Source organism: Corvus hawaiiensis, chromosome 10 (genome assembly GCF_020740725.1).
Source record: "Corvus hawaiiensis isolate bCorHaw1 chromosome 10, bCorHaw1.pri.cur, whole genome shotgun sequence".
Classification (NCBI taxonomy): Eukaryota; Metazoa; Chordata; class Aves; order Passeriformes; family Corvidae; genus Corvus; species Corvus hawaiiensis.
The window spans coordinates 16,422,688-16,441,205 of record NC_063222.1 but is presented as its reverse complement, the minus strand read 5'-3'; the positions used below and the strand labels follow the sequence as shown (position 1 = coordinate 16,441,205).

The window sequence follows — 18,518 nt, the reverse complement described above, 5'->3', positions numbered from 1 at the left end:
TATTGATGCCTTAAGTAGTGATTTATGTGCAGCAGACCCAGATTTACTAGATAAAATCACACCTGAAGTATATTTGGTAAAAGTGCAGTGCTTTTTTCAGTCTCTGAGTGTATCAATGTAGAGTCCCCTGTGTTGGCACAGACCAAAGGTCAGTGTAGTCTGTTCTTCTCTGACACTGACTTACAGAATGCAAGACCTCATTCCAACCAAGTTTTAATCCCTCGTTGACTAGTGAGGGAGAACTAGTTACTCGTAAGCTAGATTTTTTCAGGGATGATGCACATTACTCATATTTGTCAGTGTTTTGGTTTTCTTGCTCATGTTAAGGTACAATTAATCTTTTATCTGCAGGCTTCTAAATTGGTTGGCTCTTTGTAGCTTTGGCTCAGCTACATTGTTTTATAGGGGTTTTCCTAACCTCATTATATATTTGCTAGTTTTGAGTGCATTTATTACTTACCTTTTTTTTAATAACATTGAAATTTGATTTGTTCTTAAAAGTACACTCAGGCCAAATATATTTCCACATTGTAGAAAAAGGTTTTCAGAGTAGATATCAAAACTACATACATCTCTCATCTTCAGTGCTATTACAATCTCCTAAACAGGACTAAGCTGTTAGAGTTGTGTCTCGATCTGAGGTTTTATGCTGAAGAAAGGGTCTAAACTAGGCTTGCAAATTTACATTTAAGCTCCATTTTGATTGAATTACCAGTCCACTGACACTGATTTCTGTCTGATTCCATATGTGTAGCTTCTTTGAAAATGATACTTAAGATGCTTGAAGATTGGTCTGTGTGTGTCGCGAGGTTTGAATAGTGTGGTCTTATAAAAACCTTTGAAGCAAAGGAGTTGCATTGCAAAAAAGAAGTAATTCTAACACTCTTCTCTTGGTGACCTTGTATTCTTAATAATTAGTGATCACAAAGATTTCTGTATTTTTGAAAGACCTGCCTGAAGGACTTTAGGTTTTCCCTAGGTAAAACTTTGCTCATGTGAATCTACTGTGTCCATAATTGCACAAATATATTTCTGCTACTTTTTATAGCTCAAATACCAAAGAATGCTCGAGCGATTAGAGAAGGAGAACAAAGAATTAAGAAAATTGGTACTGCAAAGAGATGACAAGGGAATTCATCAGAGGAAGTTGAAGGTATTTATGTGTTACAAAACCACGTAGAAATATAATTACGCCATATTTTCCATGGTGCTATTCTAAATCGCATTTGTCAATTCATATATAAACTTTTAACAGTTGTTTTAAGATACCTCTGTTAATTTTTTGAGTCATCACAACTTTTATACATCTGTTATTTTTTAACTGTGACTTTTGGAAGTGGCTTCAATTGAAAAACACGAAGGGGTTACCATGTCTAACTGAATAACTTACCTAAGTGACTGGGAAATGTGGCTTGGTTTTTCAATGTAGTTTCATTGTATTTTCGAATACTCTTGCTTCCAACTCTTCCTGCACACACAGTCTGATACCTTTGTGCTTTATAATGAGTCTTACTTAGTTTGGTAGGAGTAAGTTACAGGGTCAGGGAACACCATTTAATGACTGTATAAATCCAGTGAGACTGGCTTTTGTTTTTGTCTGCCAGCATCCTGAACATTCTAAACATGGCTGTTTTCTGCTTCTCTGCATAATTTGTTAACCAATATGGATCTTGCTCTTTCCTCTGGGAACTGAAAGATGAGTCTTACTTGCACAGAATAAGATTGATAACTCTGTATCCGTGTTAGTGGCTATAGTACATATACTCTATATCCATTAACAAATCAAACTAAATAGATGTTTAATGTAAAAAACTCACTTTAGCTTAACTTGAAAGCTGCAAAGTTTGCACTGAGTTGTTCTCTTATGATGTACATAGGAGGTCTCATTTTCCTCCTTCAGCAAGATGCCATAATATTTTATTCCAGAGGAGTCAAGGAGTGACTTTACTTGGTATTGTATTTCATAGAACAAAGATCTGTGCTGTGGTATGGACAGATGTGGTTTCAAACCATCAGGAGAAAGTAAAAACATTTTTACACAAGTTTACAGAAGAAGTAGTGTGAAACCCAGTCTTTGTTCTCTTACTTGGCTGTGTTTTCTCTCTGTTCTTTTTTTTTTAGAAGTCCTTGATTGATATGTATTCTGAAGTACTTGACATCCTGTCTGATTATGATGCCAGTTATAACACTCAAGATCACCTACCTCGAGTAAGTAGATAACAAATTCAGTGTTTTTTATTGAAACACCAGTTTTATAATTAAATAGAGCATTTAATTATATTCCAGTATAATCCAGAGTTAGTGCTAGGGTATTTTCTTGTAACTCCACCTTTTTGCTTAAGACATGTCTTTCATTTTAAAAGCAGTAAGATAATTTTGAAAATAACGGATTTAACCAGGCTAAGCCTGTTTTGGCTCTTAGATAAACCCTGTCTGGATTCAGTTACTGCTGCTGTGCTCAGCTTTTCATTTTAAATGGTTACAGTCCGTGCACCCCTTCCTCCTCAGCTTTGTTGTTGCTTCCCCATGTGTGAATGGAGCTGAACGAATAAGGTGCCCTGTTGATCTCCCCACAGCAGTGCTGCTGTTGGAGGGGAATTTGGGAAGGGGTTAGCCTGACTGCTGGTGTAGGAGAGAGCCAGGAATGCTTCCTGCTTGCGCAACCACCTGTAGCATATAGGAAACTGCCAAGATGGAGAAATTCAGAATTCAGCACTTTCCAGACAGAGACAGCATCTGCCAGATGAGTAGTGTTTTGCATGCTGAAAGGATTTTGTACAAGAAGAGAAGAGCTGCCTGCCATGAGAGTAACAAGCCCTCCATCTCTTCATAAGGTACCCTGGCAGGGTGCTTTGTGGACTGTGCTGTCTTAAGCCCAAGTCAATTCTTTTGCCTGACCACAAGTTAGTGTTTCCTTAAAGATTCCATCTGTAAATCAATGCATTTATTATCAAGCAGAATACAGTTAGTGTTGATTTATGTCTTCCTAGTCAGCTTTTGTCTACACTTCCAAAATGTTCTTCCAAAAGCCAGTGGCTGTTTAAACTTTCACTAAAGGTGGTGGTGGTTGGAGATCAAAGTGCGGGAAAAACCAGCGTGTTAGAAATGATCGCCCAAGCCCGCATATTTCCTCGGGGGTCTGGGGAGATGATGACACGTTCCCCTGTCAAGGTAAGAAACACCATCATCTCTGAATCTGCATTTGCTGTATTGTTCTCCCTCTGATCATGACATTAATTGAAGCATACATGTACATAGGTTTATAAAATGGCCTCTAAGCAAGGGAGTTGTTTCAGCCAATGACAAAACCTCTGCAGGTCTGTATATGATCCATGTGTGCTGTCTGAGTAGTAGCAGTACCATTAAGTAATTTTGTGCTTGTAGGTTATGGATGGTCGGTCGGGACGGTCGGTGACGGAGACGAGAGATCTCTATAGTCAGATCTTGGGACACAGTCGGTTTATTGCAAAGGGCGTGGGTAAAGGGGCACTGCTCAGAGCTGCCAGACTCAGCTCTGAGCAGGCCCAAGAGAGCAAGAGAGTAAGCGGGTAAGAGAGAGAGAGAGAGTGTAAGAGCAAGGAGAGTGAAGAAGAAGTAGTAAGAGTAAGAGCAAGAGAATCTGAAGTCCTGGTTACAATACAATAAATCATCTTCTGTACTGAATATTCTAATTGTCACTAACCAATCTAATACAAGATACAAATCCTATAGCATTTACATACAGCCTATAAGAGTTCTTATATTACCATAGAGTGTTACATCTTAACTTCTAAAAACTACTCTTTGGACCCCTTCTGCTGAGCTAGTAGGGTCTGCTCTGACCCTTGGACCTGCCTGCAAGCAGAGGGTATTGTTCAATCAAGAGGGGATTACCTTCAGTCGGCCATACCATTGTTTTCCAGTTGTTCAGTAACTAAGACTTGGTATTTCAAAAGTGGCTTTCATTTCGATGTTGCCTGTAGTTTTCATATTCCCAAAATCTTTTGTCAGGCAATCATAAGGCTTTCCTGTTTCATCTTCCCCAACAGTGCTGAATAAGCTTTACATATAATTGTGTTTCTACAGAGGAAGGTGCACATATGCCATATATTTCTCATGTTTCTCTGGGTTAGATTTGCTATGCTTTCTCATTAAAGCTTTTAACATTTAGGTAACCCTTAGCGAAGGTCCCCACCATGTGGCTTTATTCAAAGACAGCTCTCGGGAGTTTGATCTGACCAAAGAGGAGGATGTAAGTATAATAAAGTGACTGGAAGTTAACGAGACTTCTATTAATTCTCTGAACAATTTTGTGTCTCTGTGATCTCTAAGCCCCTGTTTAATTAGAGTGAAAGATGTTTAGTGGGGCAAGACATTGTATTAGTTATTAAATTATCTCTTCATGTGGTTTTTGGCTGGCACTGAAGTGGATAAAATGTAGAGTGCTTCTTGTGCCAAGGCAGTTTTTGAAGCATGAAGGGATCTGCAGGTAATCTGTCATTTAGTGCCGTCCACATTTACCAGACTGACTACACATGCATTTGAAATAATACCTATAAACTGAGATCTTCATCCCTAAGTAAATGTGGTTTTCTGTGTAGGTAATTTTTCTTCTATCAGTTGTAAAGAGTTTTGCGTTTGATATTTTGCTTTTCTTATAACAGCTTGCAGCTTTGAGAAATGAAATAGAAATCAGAATGAGAAATAGTGTGAAAGAAGGGTGCACTGTTAGCACTGAGGTAAGACTTGTCAAACATTTAATGGCAAATATCTGTACGTGTATATGTTTTGCAAGTTTTCTTCAACTGGGAGACTGTGGTGAATCCAGTTTGCATATACTTCATATTTTGCACTATACAATGTATTTGGGATGTTAAAATCAGTTTTATGCAACAATTACTTCCATTAAAATTTGTACTTCCTATTTAAAATTACAGGTTGTTGCTGATTAAAGTATATGTGTGTGAATATGTGTTCATTTAGTTTTTTATATGTGTGTTTGTCTATGTAACTACATTCAAAGTAGGTAATGTATAAACCTCTAATTTCAATTTTACTTCACAGACCATCTCCTTAAGTGTGAAAGGTCCTGGTTTGCAGAGAATGGTATTGGTTGATTTACCTGGAGTCATTAGCGTAAGTATGCAATCATTTAAAAAATGAAGACATGTAAATGAGGTAGTGTTATTGGGGAGAACATTAGCTGTTGGGGTTTTTTTAACATGTTTGTTTTCTTTGTTTTTCTTTAACTGTTTATCTCCATATTCATATTAAAGACTGTGACGTCAGGTATGGCTCCAGATACAAAGGAAACTATCTTTAGCATCAGCAAGGCCTACATGCAGAATCCTAATGCCATCATCCTCTGTATTCAAGGTACTAAGAGTCTAAATGATTATCCATTTATATTTTTAATCATGGTTCTTATGTTACTCTGGAGTCTGTTCTGATGGTATTTTTCCTTTTCTGATATTTCGTGTAGTGTAAAAAACAGCATGCTGTGGAATTTCTTTTTATAAATTAAGACAATCTGTGGCAAAAAGCGACTTTTTGATAAGGGTTTTTTAGCATCAAAGAAAAATGGTGGTGATAAAAAAATTCAAGTTTTCTGCCAGTGTTTTTGGAGGTAGCATTCAATAATACTGAATATAATACAATGTTGAATATTTTGAGCAAGCTGGTACTTGTTCAAAACTTACAGAACTACAACAAACTGGTTTGTTACGATTCTGGGAACAAAGCAGTTTTTCCACTGTGTGTATCCAAAAATGGAACATGAGTCTAATTTTACTGGGTTAAACTTGTAACATGAAACTTACTTGGTGGCTACAGTCCCTAAAATAAACTTTGTATTTATTTCAGATGGGTCAGTGGATGCAGAACGCAGTATTGTCACAGACTTAGTCAGCCAAATGGATCCCCAAGGAAAAAGGACAATTTTTGTGTTGACTAAGGTTGATCTTGCAGAGAAAAATGTGGCTAGTCCAAACAGGGTGAGTTGAAACTCTTTTTCTCATGTTGTGCTGGCTGAAGTCACACATAGTAAAATACTTGAGACGCTGTCAGAGATACTGGACCTCACCTGCCTGTTCTAGATGGTTTGGAGTGCTTATTTCTGTATTCAGTATGATTTTTTTTTTTTGGTGGTTGTTGTTTTAATCTCTCTCAGGCCTTGCTTTTAGTGATGAGCTCTGTGACTTCAGTCTCAGTTTGCTATAATACTGATTCCTTTCGTGAAGGTGACCTGAGCAAGTTCCATTTCCCAAAAAGGCTTACGGATGTTCTGTGATAGGCATTCTTGTTGTGTTTTGTGTTCTGCTGTGTTATGTCTTATTTGATTTATGCCATTTCTTGTTTGTTTGTTTGTTTTGTTTTCAATCTCAAAAGAACACATAGTCCCATGACCAAACTGCAGTAGTCTATGCATAGATATAAGTAGATCTGGCTTTAAAACTGTGCTGGAGGAAAGAATGTCTCTGTGAAAAGTTAGTGATGTTTTTTTAATCCTTTATTTTCATAGATCCAGCAAATCATTGAAGGCAAACTCTTCCCAATGAAAGCTTTGGGTTATTTTGCAGTTGTTACTGGAAAAGGTAAAGGGAGCTCTGCTTATTTTGTCCTTGGTAGCCCAGGAAGCTGTCTAAATGGAACTGTTGCAGCACTCTTTTCTTTCTGCAGGAAACAGCAGTGAAAGCATTGAATCTATTAAAGAATATGAAGAGGAATTTTTTCAAAATTCAAGGCTGTTAAAGTATGTTGCTATTTTATTCTTTCTATTAAAATGAGCCTGTGTTGGTAAATGCTAGCATCAGCTTTTCTTGTTGAATTTAAAAGGATTGCAATGTGGAAATAGTAATTGAGATTTATTATGCTTAAATTAAGTATCATGTTGAGGTGACCAAGTTATCCTGGTTTCCTACTGTTTGCTGTAAGTCAGTGGAGACAGGCAGGCATCTTCAGGCAGCAATTGATTCCACTGCAGTTCTGGGCCACTCTTCCAAGGTTTGTGTGTCTCTCCACTGGCTCTACAAGAACTAAGTTTCAGCCTTTGTCTAAGCACTTAATGCACCTGAGAGGAGTGAATCCAGGCCAAAAATGAGTTGTAGTGCCTCTAAACATCGGTTGTCTTGATGTGACAGTGTTGTATTCAAAGGGGTAGTTTGTGTGTTCTGAGGAAAGCTCACTGAGCAGAGTTTTGATTTCACAGGCTGGTATTTCTCAGGAAAGTACGGTACATGATCTTTGGGACTGTAGTACCTGTAGCACTGCAACCTCTAGAATAACTTATTTGGGGTGGGGTTTTTTGTTCCTGTGTGTTGTTTTGGAGCTTTTCCCCTTTGCTTTGGTGATGATCTACACTGAGTATTTTAGAGGAAGAGACTAGAATTTGTGTTAGGTACACAGTTACATGTTGTTTTCTGCTCTAAGAAGCAAACCTGTATTCTAGAAAGGAGAAAATGGGGGCCCAAAAGCGTGGGTATACAGAGAAATTCTTCTAGCTGTCTTTCTTTACAGAACAAGTATGCTGAAAGCACATCAGGTAACAACAAAGAACTTAAGTCTTGCTGTGTCAGACTGCTTTTGGAAAATGGTGAGAGAGTCTGTGGAGCAGCAAGCAGATGCTTTTAAAGGTAAATGTTTTCAAAGAGCAAGGGAAATAGCAACTTACTGTTAAACAGTTATTTCTTCCATGTGCTTGTAATACTGTTTTGCCAGCATGCTTGGGCAATTGTTTCATACATTTTATATGAGCAACATTTCCCATTAATTGATAATTTCCCCAGGTAATTTCTAGAAAAAAATCTAAAAAAGTAATTTATGTTGTGAAGTACCACTTGCTCTAAAAATGAAAGGAATAAATAAGTATGAAGAAAAAAATCAAGTTGAAGTTTTTCTGTGGGCAAAACGCAGTTCTTCCACTTAAGATTATGAAATGGCTTCCTATGTAAAGGTACCATCTGGTCAGCCAGGACACGGCTGGTGTGTGCAGAGCTGGAAGTTGAATGCCTCCACTGTGCTTTTTTAATGCATGAATTCTGCAATTTGTATACAGAGTATCTTGACATAGACAGAAAAAAAATTCTGCTCATTTGCAGACACGCTTAAAGTGCTTGGAGAGTTTGTCATAAGCAAGATTTGTGGCAATTTTAAGACATGCTCAACTTTTAAGGCAGTCATGAGGTGCATATGGACAATTAAAAAAAATAAGCCCCTGTTTTTGATTTTTGCAGCCACACGTTTCAATCTTGAGACAGAATGGAAGAACAATTACCCCCGGTTGCGAGAGCTTGACAGGGTAAATTACTGCTTTCTTTGGTGTGCTTCAAAGGGCTGAAGGTTACAAATTAAAATTTATGCCTTTTGATTTCATTTGTAAAGGTTTCTTAAAGTTAACATAAAGTAGTGACATTTCAAAATGTTAGGACTGTAGATTATTGTAGGGGAAGGAAATCCTGAGTTCTGTTTCATGAAATACTGTTCTTCAAAGTTGTGATACTTCAACACTTAAGTCCTTTGCTCTTCTAGTATACAGTTACCTGACCTAACTTGCCCCCAGGGATAGGTCAGTGTTTCTTCTTTAATCATGATAAAACTGGCAAAGAGAAGTTACGTTCGCTGGTCTTTCAGACACAGAGAGTAACAAAACAATGAGGATCTCATTTTCTAATTCTTTTGTAGAGATTCTGAATATTGAAATGCCATGTCTGGACAGAGGCATGCGAGAGATGGAGGGGAAGATGTATGGTAAACTAGGGTAGCTGATGATATGCACACCCATTGTTCAGAACATGACCAGGAGGAATCATTTGAGGCTTAAAGGCCTTAAAAAAACAGTTCTGGATTTTTTTACCTTTTGCATGGAAACATGATCAAACTATACTTAATCTTATTACTTCCTTTTGCACAGAATGAACTGTTTGAGAAAGCAAAGAATGAGATTCTTGATGAAGTCATAAGTTTGACTCAGGTCACACCAAAGCACTGGTATGGTAATTTTCTATTTTTTTCATAATTTACTAGGAGAAGTCTGCCTTTAAAGTAGAGTTCTAGTAAACAAAATTCTCAAATACAAGTAAACTGTTTTTCTTGCACAATGTATTGTATTCCTGCGATCTGTAGTCTTGTTTTCTGTGTTCCTAACAAGTTGAATGCACACCTATTAGTAACTTGTGTACTGGAAACCATCACATGTTACAACTCTCATTTTAGGGAGGAGATGCTTGAGAAAACTTTATGGGAAAGGGTATCTACTCATGTGATTGAGAACATATACCTGCCAGCAGCACAGACTGCAAACTCAGGGACGTTTAACACCACTGTGGACATCAAGCTGAAGCAGTGGACTGACAAGCAACTGCCTAATAAAGCAGTAGAGGTGAGAATTTAGTTATTTAAATTAAAAAAAAAAAAATTAAAAACTTAGTTAAAATTCAAAATGAAAGCATAACTCCAGAGAGGTAAGGTGATGTTTGAATGGCTGACTGCAGTTCTTTAACAGCTTACATGTCAGAAAAGGCCGGCAAGATCTTGATGTTCAGAAGCATACAAAGCAGAAACACTGTATTTTTCTCTTCTGGTGAATTTTGCCTATTAAAGAAAAAACCCAAACCTACTTTTGCAAGGTTAACAAACCCCTCAAGTAGGTATATTCACATTTAATAGATTTATGCAAGTTTAACAGAATTCCGCTTGCTACAATACAGTGAAGCAGAGTTTAGTGTTGCTTTTATTAGTAATGGATACAGCAAAAGAAAAGTCAGTGACTTACTCTTATGCTTGCATGGTTTTTTTTGAAAGTCTCCAAATTTTCATACTGGCAAGAATTGTTAAAAATGTGCATTTATCAGCTGGTACATGGTGTAATGGTCCATTTCAGGAGGAATTGTTTGCTAACTTTCCAGGTGGCATGGGAGACTTTACAAGAAGAATTTTCCCGTTTCATGACAGAAAAAAAAGGAAAAGAGCATGATGATATCTTTGATAAGCTGAAACAAGCTGTCAGAGAAGAAACTATTAAACGACATAGATGGAATGAGAGAGCAGAGGATAGCCTGGTATAATGTAGTGGGTTTTTTTGCCTTGAAATGTTTTTATTACAGTTGAATAATCAGTATTCTTGCATTCTTTCGCTGTAATCATAAGATGATTATTTTTGTATCCATCTCACCTTTTCTATATAATGTTTTAATTCAGTGTTTCTCAATTCATTTCATTATTATCTTTTATTAGTTACTGCCCTAAATAGTATCTAATAAAACTTTTTTGGTTGGTTCAGGAAAGTCCTCCATAACCCACTGGCTGCACAAGGGCAGCCTGGTGAGAATTGTTTAGCATCAGCTTATTTGTTCTGTTCAGTCTAGCCACATAAAATAACATCATTTCATTACCATCTTTATAGATTCTGTAATCCAGAGGGATTTCATATCTTTTTCTTTAGTTTTACATTATTTATGCTAGACTGTAGAAAAAGAGTTAGAGGCACACGAAAATAATTTTGGCAGTGCTTTGAGAGGTGCCTCTTGAATATGTTGTGTGTGCCCAATATAATCTGTTCCAGCAGACATTGAAAAATGAAAAGAATACTAGAAATGGGTTTTTTACTAAATCCTGGATAAATTCTTTTACTGCATGCTAAAGTGGCATTCTGTATTGCAGCGGGTGATCCAGCACAATGCTTTAGAAGACCGGTCAATATCTGATAAACAGCAGTGGGATGCAGCCATTCATTTTATGGAAGAGACGCTCCAAAGTCGGCTCAAAGACAGTGAGTGGTGTCATGTATTCCACTCTTCCCTTTTTAATCTAGGCCAGTGTGGACCTAGTTGACTTCACTGAAGTGTAGCCTTAGTATCAGCCCAACTGACACAGTGGTGTTTGAAGTAGTACTGATACTGATAGAAATACTCATCAGAATACAGCCTCAAAAGCTCTTGTGCTCTTGCTCTTGCAATGAGGCAACTGAAAGATAGACAATAGAGATCTATAGAGGCAAAAAATTGTATAAATCCATGTGTAGGAGAACAGGGTAAATTCAGGGAAAATAGTTGGTCTTTTTATGGTTTCTAGCATAATCAGTTTTGATGCAAGTTGCAGCAAGGTAAGATTTGGGGTTTTTTAAATGCATGATTTGAAACCAGGAGGGTGGTCTCGTTAGAGGGATGTTGTGTTTTTTATATACTTCTTGAAGTATCTACTGGTTGGAAGTAATTCTTAAATTTTAGTAAAATACATCAACCATGGCTTTAAGTAAGACACCTGACTTGACTCAGTGTGGCGTATTTTATGTTCTCCAACATAAAATGTTCATTCTTGTTCATGTACTTAATTTTGAAAGTATAAATTTGGCTGGTGGCATATATTTTGTTTGATAGTTAATATCATACCTCCTTTTTCAGCTGAATCTGTTATTGAAGATATGGTGGGTCCAGACTGGAAAAAAAGATGGTTGTACTGGGTAGGCCGCACCAAAGAACAGGTAAAAGGAAGAAAATTATAAAGAATTTATAGTCCACTACCTTTAGAAAACTTTGATTATTACTCAGCACCTTTTCAAAACTACCAATTCTCTTCACACTATTTAGATGACTACAAAAAAAAAATATCATTGTTTTAAATACTACAGAGAATTTCATATACTTCTTCCCTGCTGCATCTACAAAGTGACTTGTAAACTGTTTTCCATTTTTCAGCTGAATTACATCTTTGCTATTATGCCATTGATTTGTGTATTAAAGTTCTTGCAGTAGAAAGAATTCAGTGAAAGCAGGTGGAAACTGGGCTATTCTCTTCTATACGTTTCATGCCTGCCTTCTAAACAGAAGTCACATTCAGTTTCCTGTCATGCTCTGTTTGGATTTAATTAGTGTGTGATAGCATTATCACTAGCATTGTAATCATAGTTATATCTTCTGATTGTCCATATTCACCATAACATCTCCTCTCAGTTGCTCATAGCTTTTGGAAATTTCTTTTTGAATTTTAATAGCACCTTTCATTCAATGCCCAGAGATGATGGGCTTTTTATATTACTTTTTCTAGATACTTGTCAAACTGATTCATACTTTAAAGAAGTAAGCAGAGTTTAAAAGGGTAGAGTAGGAAATAATTGTTTCAGGGAAGGGAGTTTTACAGGCAGCTGTTTGCAGCCAGGTGTGGGAGCAAGATAGTGATTTCAACCTATATTAATTAACTTCTATGAACAGCAGCTTAAAGGTGTGAATCCGTGGAGAGTTCCTGCTAGCTAACAGGCAAAAATTACAATTCTCATCAGTGTCACAGGTGATATGTGAATGTGAACCCATCTAGCAGATATTCATGGAGGGGAAAGCTATGATTTTTTTTCCCACCCTTTTATTCTTGTTCTACATTGCTGTATATAATGAAGCAGGAAAAAAATTAAATTAACAGTGAATTATCCATTAAACATGCTGTATTTGTTGATGTGTCTTTGCACAAATTCCTTTTGAAGTAACTTAAAAGTGATAGGTAATAGTGTCAGAGGCTTTTTCTGCCCTGGCTTATTAAGCAAATGAAGTGTTTATTGAGGAGGTGCTGATGATCTGAGTCTCTAATAATAAATACCAACTAATCATTCCTGTCCTAGAATATTCGTAATGAAACAAAAAATGAACTTGAGAAATTAATCAAGTGCAATGAAGATCATCCAGCTTATCTGGCAAATGATGAGGTGACGACTGTCAGAAAGAACCTGGAAGCAAGAGGAGTAGCAGTGGATCCATGTCTGGTGAGATGCAGAATTGTAACAAGACACATGGAGGCTCCCTGTGAACACTTGAATGTTTTCTAGATAGCAAACAAGAGATTCCATCTGCATACTGAGTTTGTAATGCAGATGTTTCCAAACGAATCACTAAATGACTGCTTGCACGCAATTCACGCGCTTCTGTTGGCTGGCAGACAAAGGCTGTACAGCACTTTGGAATCTGTCAGTTTCGACTGGAATCAGAATCTGCTGAGCAGATTTTCTTGCCTACATTATAACAAAGCTTGTTAGAAATTATTGTTCAGATGTAATCAAGGCCTTTGTGAGCAAGAAACAGTAAAAACATATTGTACATCCTAAAGCTTTCAGTGTAGTTGTATGTGAAGTTTGAAGTTCATTAGTACAATGAAGAGAGAGGAATTTTTTTTTAAATACTTGGAAAAAGGCAGGATTTTTTTAGTGTCCCAAGTGTATTGTACTTTTGAAATGTTCTGGAAAATGACATATCTCATTGCAGTGAAAGACTATTAAGGGTAATTAGACCCCTTATCTAATCAAACGTAAGATTTTAAATAAATGAGAATTCAGACATTAGTAAGTAATAGATGTAGATTTCCTTTAGCAGTGATTTATTTTCTGCAGTAACTTTGGCTACCTTTTCAACATTAATACATGCACTTCTTCTAGGTAGAAGAGTTATTTAAATATCTGCTACTCCTTTCCTATACAGCACTTAGCATTTTTTATAAAGGTCATATTAGTGATCCACATCCTCTGCATGAGGAGGCTGAGTGCAAATTGAGGTTTTTTTTCTAGCTAAGCAACTGATTTTCTTAATTATGTTTTATGGGTTTTCCAGAGAGGCATCTCAATGCACATATTTAATTTTGAAGAATTGAAACATAATAAGCCTAATCAAGAAAAGTTATAAATGTTTGTTTGCGTAAGACCTATTAAATATTTCTCTAAGCTTTAATCTGGTTTAATTGGTAAATTAATGTGTACAACTCAAAAATGTGTTCTCAGTGTTACTGTAAAGATTGTTTTGTAGTATATAATTTAAACGTGTTTTGGCTGCAGACAGTATTTTTAAGCATTCAGTTATGTGCATAGAAGAGTAGGTTTTTAAATTGACAGTCATCTGTAGTGTTTGCCAAGTGTAACTAACATTAATCATATCCCAGTTGCAGACAAATTTCTGAGAAATATTTAAACACATGGTACGTGATATCAATAGTGGAATTTGGAGTTACATTTTAAAATTAAATGCAGTCATTAATCTAAGCACGATAGTGAGTGTATGTATTTATTTATTTAGTCAAATTTAAATACTCTTTTCCTAGATTAAAGACACATGGCACCAAATTTATAGAAGATACTTCCTGAAGTCTGCTTTGAACCATTGCAATCTATGTCGAAGAGGCTTCTATTATTATCAGAGGCATTTTGTGGACTCAGAGGTAAACTGAAGAACAGATGTTTTTCATCTACACTGGTGCTTTGCCTTAATATTTGTATTTCAGTTGAAAAAAAATCTAAAAATACTTCAAAGTAGCCTGACCAGATAGCTGGTGATCTCAGTTACATTTTACATCAGGCTTGTAATGGATAAAATGCCATCCTGGTGGCAATTATGTAAAATGGCCACTAGGTATCAGCCATGACCTAAACGTCTGTTTCTAATTGATGTGTAATGAAAATGCACGGTTAAAAGCAGTAGTGTACAGCTGTTGATATGTTGTTGATATCCATTTCTCCTGCTTTTCCATTAATAGTTACTTGTTTTACTGATACAAAATATTCAGCAAACATCCTTATGGATTTATAGGAAAAGTATGGTCAGTAAGTGTTTAGAGTTAATGCTTGGAACCATGTGTGATCAATGGGAAAAAAATGAACAACTATGGAGTTTCCAAACAAGTCTTTATAAATGGCTTCCCAGTTTTGTAAACCCAAGCTTGTGCAACAAATGACAGTATGCATCAGGTCACAGAAAGAATACACCATTTTATTACCATTATATTGTAAATCAAAGAGAAATTACTGGAAAGGTAGACCTCTTCACTTTGTCTTTTGTTGAGCCATGAAGCCAGAAATCTTTTGTTACTTTAGAAATACCTTTGCCTGTAAGAGATAAGAGAGAATGAGATCACAGCATGGAGAGCTGCCTCTTCATGACACTTAAACTCCTATTCACGTTACTGTCTTTTTTAGGGTGTCCTAATGTGAACTTAATGCTCCCTCCTGCAATGCCTCCCTCTTGCAGGTGTAGAAACTGTCTCTTCTGTTGTTATCGAATACAGCCCTTGGCCCAGCCCTGTCTTCAGAAGCATTTGTCATGCAGGGAGGCACAGCCTGGAGCTCAGCTGTTGTCTCTCAGTATATTTGCTTCGAACAGTGAGCATCAGGTTACACTCCCCAGCCTGCATAAAGTGTGTGCAAATTGTTTTTCCATGGTTTCCCATGATACAGCTCTTTCTGTTGAAAATAGCAAGACGTGAAGGTGTTGCAGTTCATTAAATAAGGGTGATGTGGTTCTTGTGAAGTATTTTTGATGTGTTTCCTTGTTACCTACACCAGTAATTCTATGGGATTTTTGTGCAAGATCTGGATATATATACATGATGTTACAGTTGCAGCTAAAAGTGTCAAGAGATTCTTGTGTGTGTAGGATGTTCACTGGACATCAGAGGTCTGACACCACAAGTTCTGTCATTCCAGCTCGAATGTAATGACATCGTCCTCTTCTGGCGAATACAGCGAATGCTGGCGATTACAGCAAATACACTGAGGCAGCAGCTCGCTAACACTGAAGGTAAGGCTCACAGTCAGTGGAAGGGTTTGAAACAAAAAATTGTCTCCTTCTAGAAAACTCATCCAATAATAATTTTGCTGAGAGAGAAAATACTCTTGGAAATTTAAAAATCTTTGTCAAAGGATGTCCTTTCTTAATGGCCCAAAGAAGGGGCTTCTGTGTTCAGAAGTTTGCCTTTTCTCCTATCAGATTAGTAAGTATGGCAACATACTGCATCTCTAACAAGCCTTCCCAAAATTTTGTCCTTAGGTCATTGGAGTTGCAAAAGTGTTGCCACTCACTTTTTTTTGGTTGCTTTGTTGTTTTGGTTTTTTACAGTAAGGCGTTTGGAGAAGAATGTAAAGGAAGTGCTTGAAGATTTTGCTGAGGACAATGAAAAAAAGGTGATGCTCCTAACTGGCAAGAGAGTCCAGCTTGCAGAGGATCTCAGTAAGTACCCACTCTACAGTGTTTTGGAATGAGCTTGAAATGAAGCAAATTCTGACTACTGTCCTTGAGAATATTCAGTGTGATGTGGGTTGTTCATGTGTTGGCATTTATTTAATATCCTATAGAAGTTTTCTTAAATACGGTCAGATCTTACGGATTCAAAGGTGGACATGGGTAGTATAGTGTAAATGATATCATTTACACTGGATGTAATTTCACTGATATAAATATATGGCACCAGTATATTGAAAAAGCGTGGTTAAAACAGAGTAAGATTTTAAAGGGAGATCCTCCTTCCAGAGGGTTTACAGTAGTTTAATGCTTTGGGTCACTCAAAAAGTGCTGAAGGGTTTTATAATTAATATAATAAGATTTTAAGCAGTGAAAGTTTTTAAGGTGACAGTCCAGGATGAGGCTGTCTCCTGTTGTCTACCTGCACATCGAGTAGGGTTTAGACTGACTTTTAGCTGATGGGCCGTGTCTTGTACACGTACAGTTGTCTTTTTGGCAGCATTCTGCTGTTCTGTGAGACTTCCACTTAAACCCCAGCTGTGCACCTGGTCTGGGAGGGGAAAAAACAATGTTGTGCAAAAGGGAAAAGAAAAAAAGCTAGTGGTAGATGAAGTTCCTGTAGTTACATTAATACTGCATGTTCACATCACAGGTGACCATTCTTCTTAGACCTCTATTTTGTGTTTGATGTAGAAACTAATTTTTGTCTTAAATATGACTTAGGATATTTAATTCAGAATAAATTAATATTGTGATCAGTGTTTCTTCTTTTAATTAGCAAAGTTCTGATATTCAGGGTTCAGTGGGACAGAGAAGCCTGCAGTAGCTGTTAGTTTCCGAACTGTGAATCATATTTTCCATTTTTTACATCCAAAACGTAACATAAATGTTTTGCTTATAATAAACTCAAAATCTAAGGATTTTTTTTTTAATAGTGCTGGTTTGGTTACACTGAAAATACTGTCTTATTGGAGTCTTGTTATCAAAATCCCAGTATTGTATTTGTTGTCCTTTAGAAAATGTAATATTTTGGAATTGTGAGTAGGAGTTCTAGTGATCTGGGGCAAATTGCCTGGGTTTTCTTGACTGGTCTCTGAAACAGATGCTATGACTGTATAATTTTCATGATAGGTACGTAATTCTCTCTAAACATCTTGTGTTGCTTTTCAAACCCTGTATCAACCTTCATGTAAACATTCTTTCGGAGTAGGTAGAACATGTTTTACAACGTAAGGGGTTCTCCTCTTCTCTGTATATGTTGAGGTCAAATAAGTGGTAGCTGCATAGTAGGATGCAGACTTTTATTGAGAAAATTCTCCTTTTCAAGCAGTGCTGCTTGCTTTATTGCTTTGATGCTGGATGATGATTTTTTGGGCTTTTTTCCTGAGCAAACACTGGTATATAGGGAACCTCGGCAATTTTGATTTATCCTCAAGTATTCCATGTTTCAAAACAAAATAAAAGAACCCTTAGATGCCCATGATGTTTAAATTAGCGTGTCTTTATTTTGCACTGAAATTGACTTAGAATTTTTGCATTGTCAACTTTGCTTCTCCCCAGCCTCAGTAATAGGCTCCCATTTCAAAGCAGTGACAACTGAGGTTGTTATTTTGTAAACTAAGACTAGACCTGTAGGAGCAGCCTGTGTGTGTTCATAACCTGAGGTGTCCGTGCATTGGTATAAATGCTTCAAGTATGTAGTTTGCATTTCATAAATTACTATATAGCAAAAACATGTCACTGCACTGTATTTCTTTAAATTCAGGAGGTCACAGATCCCACATGCATTATTCTAAGGAAATAATTGTTACTCAGTACAAAACAATGTATGATGACATGTTCTGCTTTATTGTACCTGTGGGAAGGTTTTAAAACTACCACTGCTTAGCTCCATACTCAGATCAGCTGAGTTCTTTCTGCATGCTATTTTTGCTAAGTGGCAGTGATTTTTATGGGAATATGACAGGAAAAGGGGGTTTCTTTGCCTTTCCCTTGGTGAATAGAATGCTTTTCTATGGTGCAGAAGTTTTTTTTTATACTTCTGAGACAGATTTTGATAGCATAGAGCATTGAACTCTCAGATGGCTATAATTTCCTTCTTGTAGCACTTAGTAAAATTCAGGACTCCACTAAAGGAAAAAATCCTGACTCCTGCGACACTCCTGTGACTCCTTGTTCATAACCTATTGGTATTTTAATTAGGAAGGGAAGCGATTTCCTGAAACACGAAGTCCAGTATCTCTATTCCATGCAGCTGTGTTTATATAACCCAGCTGATTCGAATATCTTGAGCTCCCTCTTCAAATCAGTTACTTGTTGGGGCTCACTATTGACACTGAAAATGTGTTCCAGGATGTCATTCTTCTGGTGGTTACAAATAGTCTTCTAATTTCCAGTCTAAATTTGTAAATAGGGGGCTGGGATTCACTTCCTGATTAGAAACTATTTGCAAATGTAAACTATTTATAGACCTGAGGTTGGGATGCCTCCTCTTGATGCTGATGATATGGGAACACTGTCTCACTACTGTTACATCAGTCTTCAAGTGCTGAAGCACTG

The 18,518-nt window shown here is 36.9% G+C and overlaps 1 protein-coding gene across 4 annotated transcripts in view; it reads left to right on the top strand.

The window, feature by feature from the left end:
- OPA1 (OPA1 mitochondrial dynamin like GTPase) overlaps positions 1 to 18,518 on the top strand; it is a 51,445-nt gene that overhangs the window by 16,375 nt on the left and 16,552 nt on the right. For all 4 annotated transcript variants that reach the window (XM_048314954.1, XM_048314952.1, XM_048314953.1 and 1 more), the window contains 21 exons: positions 1,049 to 1,153; positions 2,122 to 2,208; positions 3,058 to 3,171; positions 4,151 to 4,231; positions 4,644 to 4,718; positions 5,044 to 5,115; positions 5,256 to 5,355; positions 5,842 to 5,972; positions 6,500 to 6,572; positions 6,658 to 6,730; positions 7,495 to 7,610; positions 8,211 to 8,275; positions 8,888 to 8,964; positions 9,190 to 9,355; positions 9,882 to 10,034; positions 10,636 to 10,744; positions 11,376 to 11,455; positions 12,584 to 12,724; positions 14,047 to 14,163; positions 15,425 to 15,518; positions 15,837 to 15,947. In XM_048314954.1, coding sequence (XP_048170911.1) covers positions 1,049 to 1,153; positions 2,122 to 2,208; positions 3,058 to 3,171; positions 4,151 to 4,231; positions 4,644 to 4,718; positions 5,044 to 5,115; positions 5,256 to 5,355; positions 5,842 to 5,972; positions 6,500 to 6,572; positions 6,658 to 6,730; positions 7,495 to 7,610; positions 8,211 to 8,275; positions 8,888 to 8,964; positions 9,190 to 9,355; positions 9,882 to 10,034; positions 10,636 to 10,744; positions 11,376 to 11,455; positions 12,584 to 12,724; positions 14,047 to 14,163; positions 15,425 to 15,518; positions 15,837 to 15,947 — 2,140 coding nt within the window. The remainder of the gene's footprint in view (positions 1 to 1,048; positions 1,154 to 2,121; positions 2,209 to 3,057; positions 3,172 to 4,150; positions 4,232 to 4,643; positions 4,719 to 5,043; positions 5,116 to 5,255; positions 5,356 to 5,841; positions 5,973 to 6,499; positions 6,573 to 6,657; positions 6,731 to 7,494; positions 7,611 to 8,210; positions 8,276 to 8,887; positions 8,965 to 9,189; positions 9,356 to 9,881; positions 10,035 to 10,635; positions 10,745 to 11,375; positions 11,456 to 12,583; positions 12,725 to 14,046; positions 14,164 to 15,424; positions 15,519 to 15,836; positions 15,948 to 18,518) is intronic.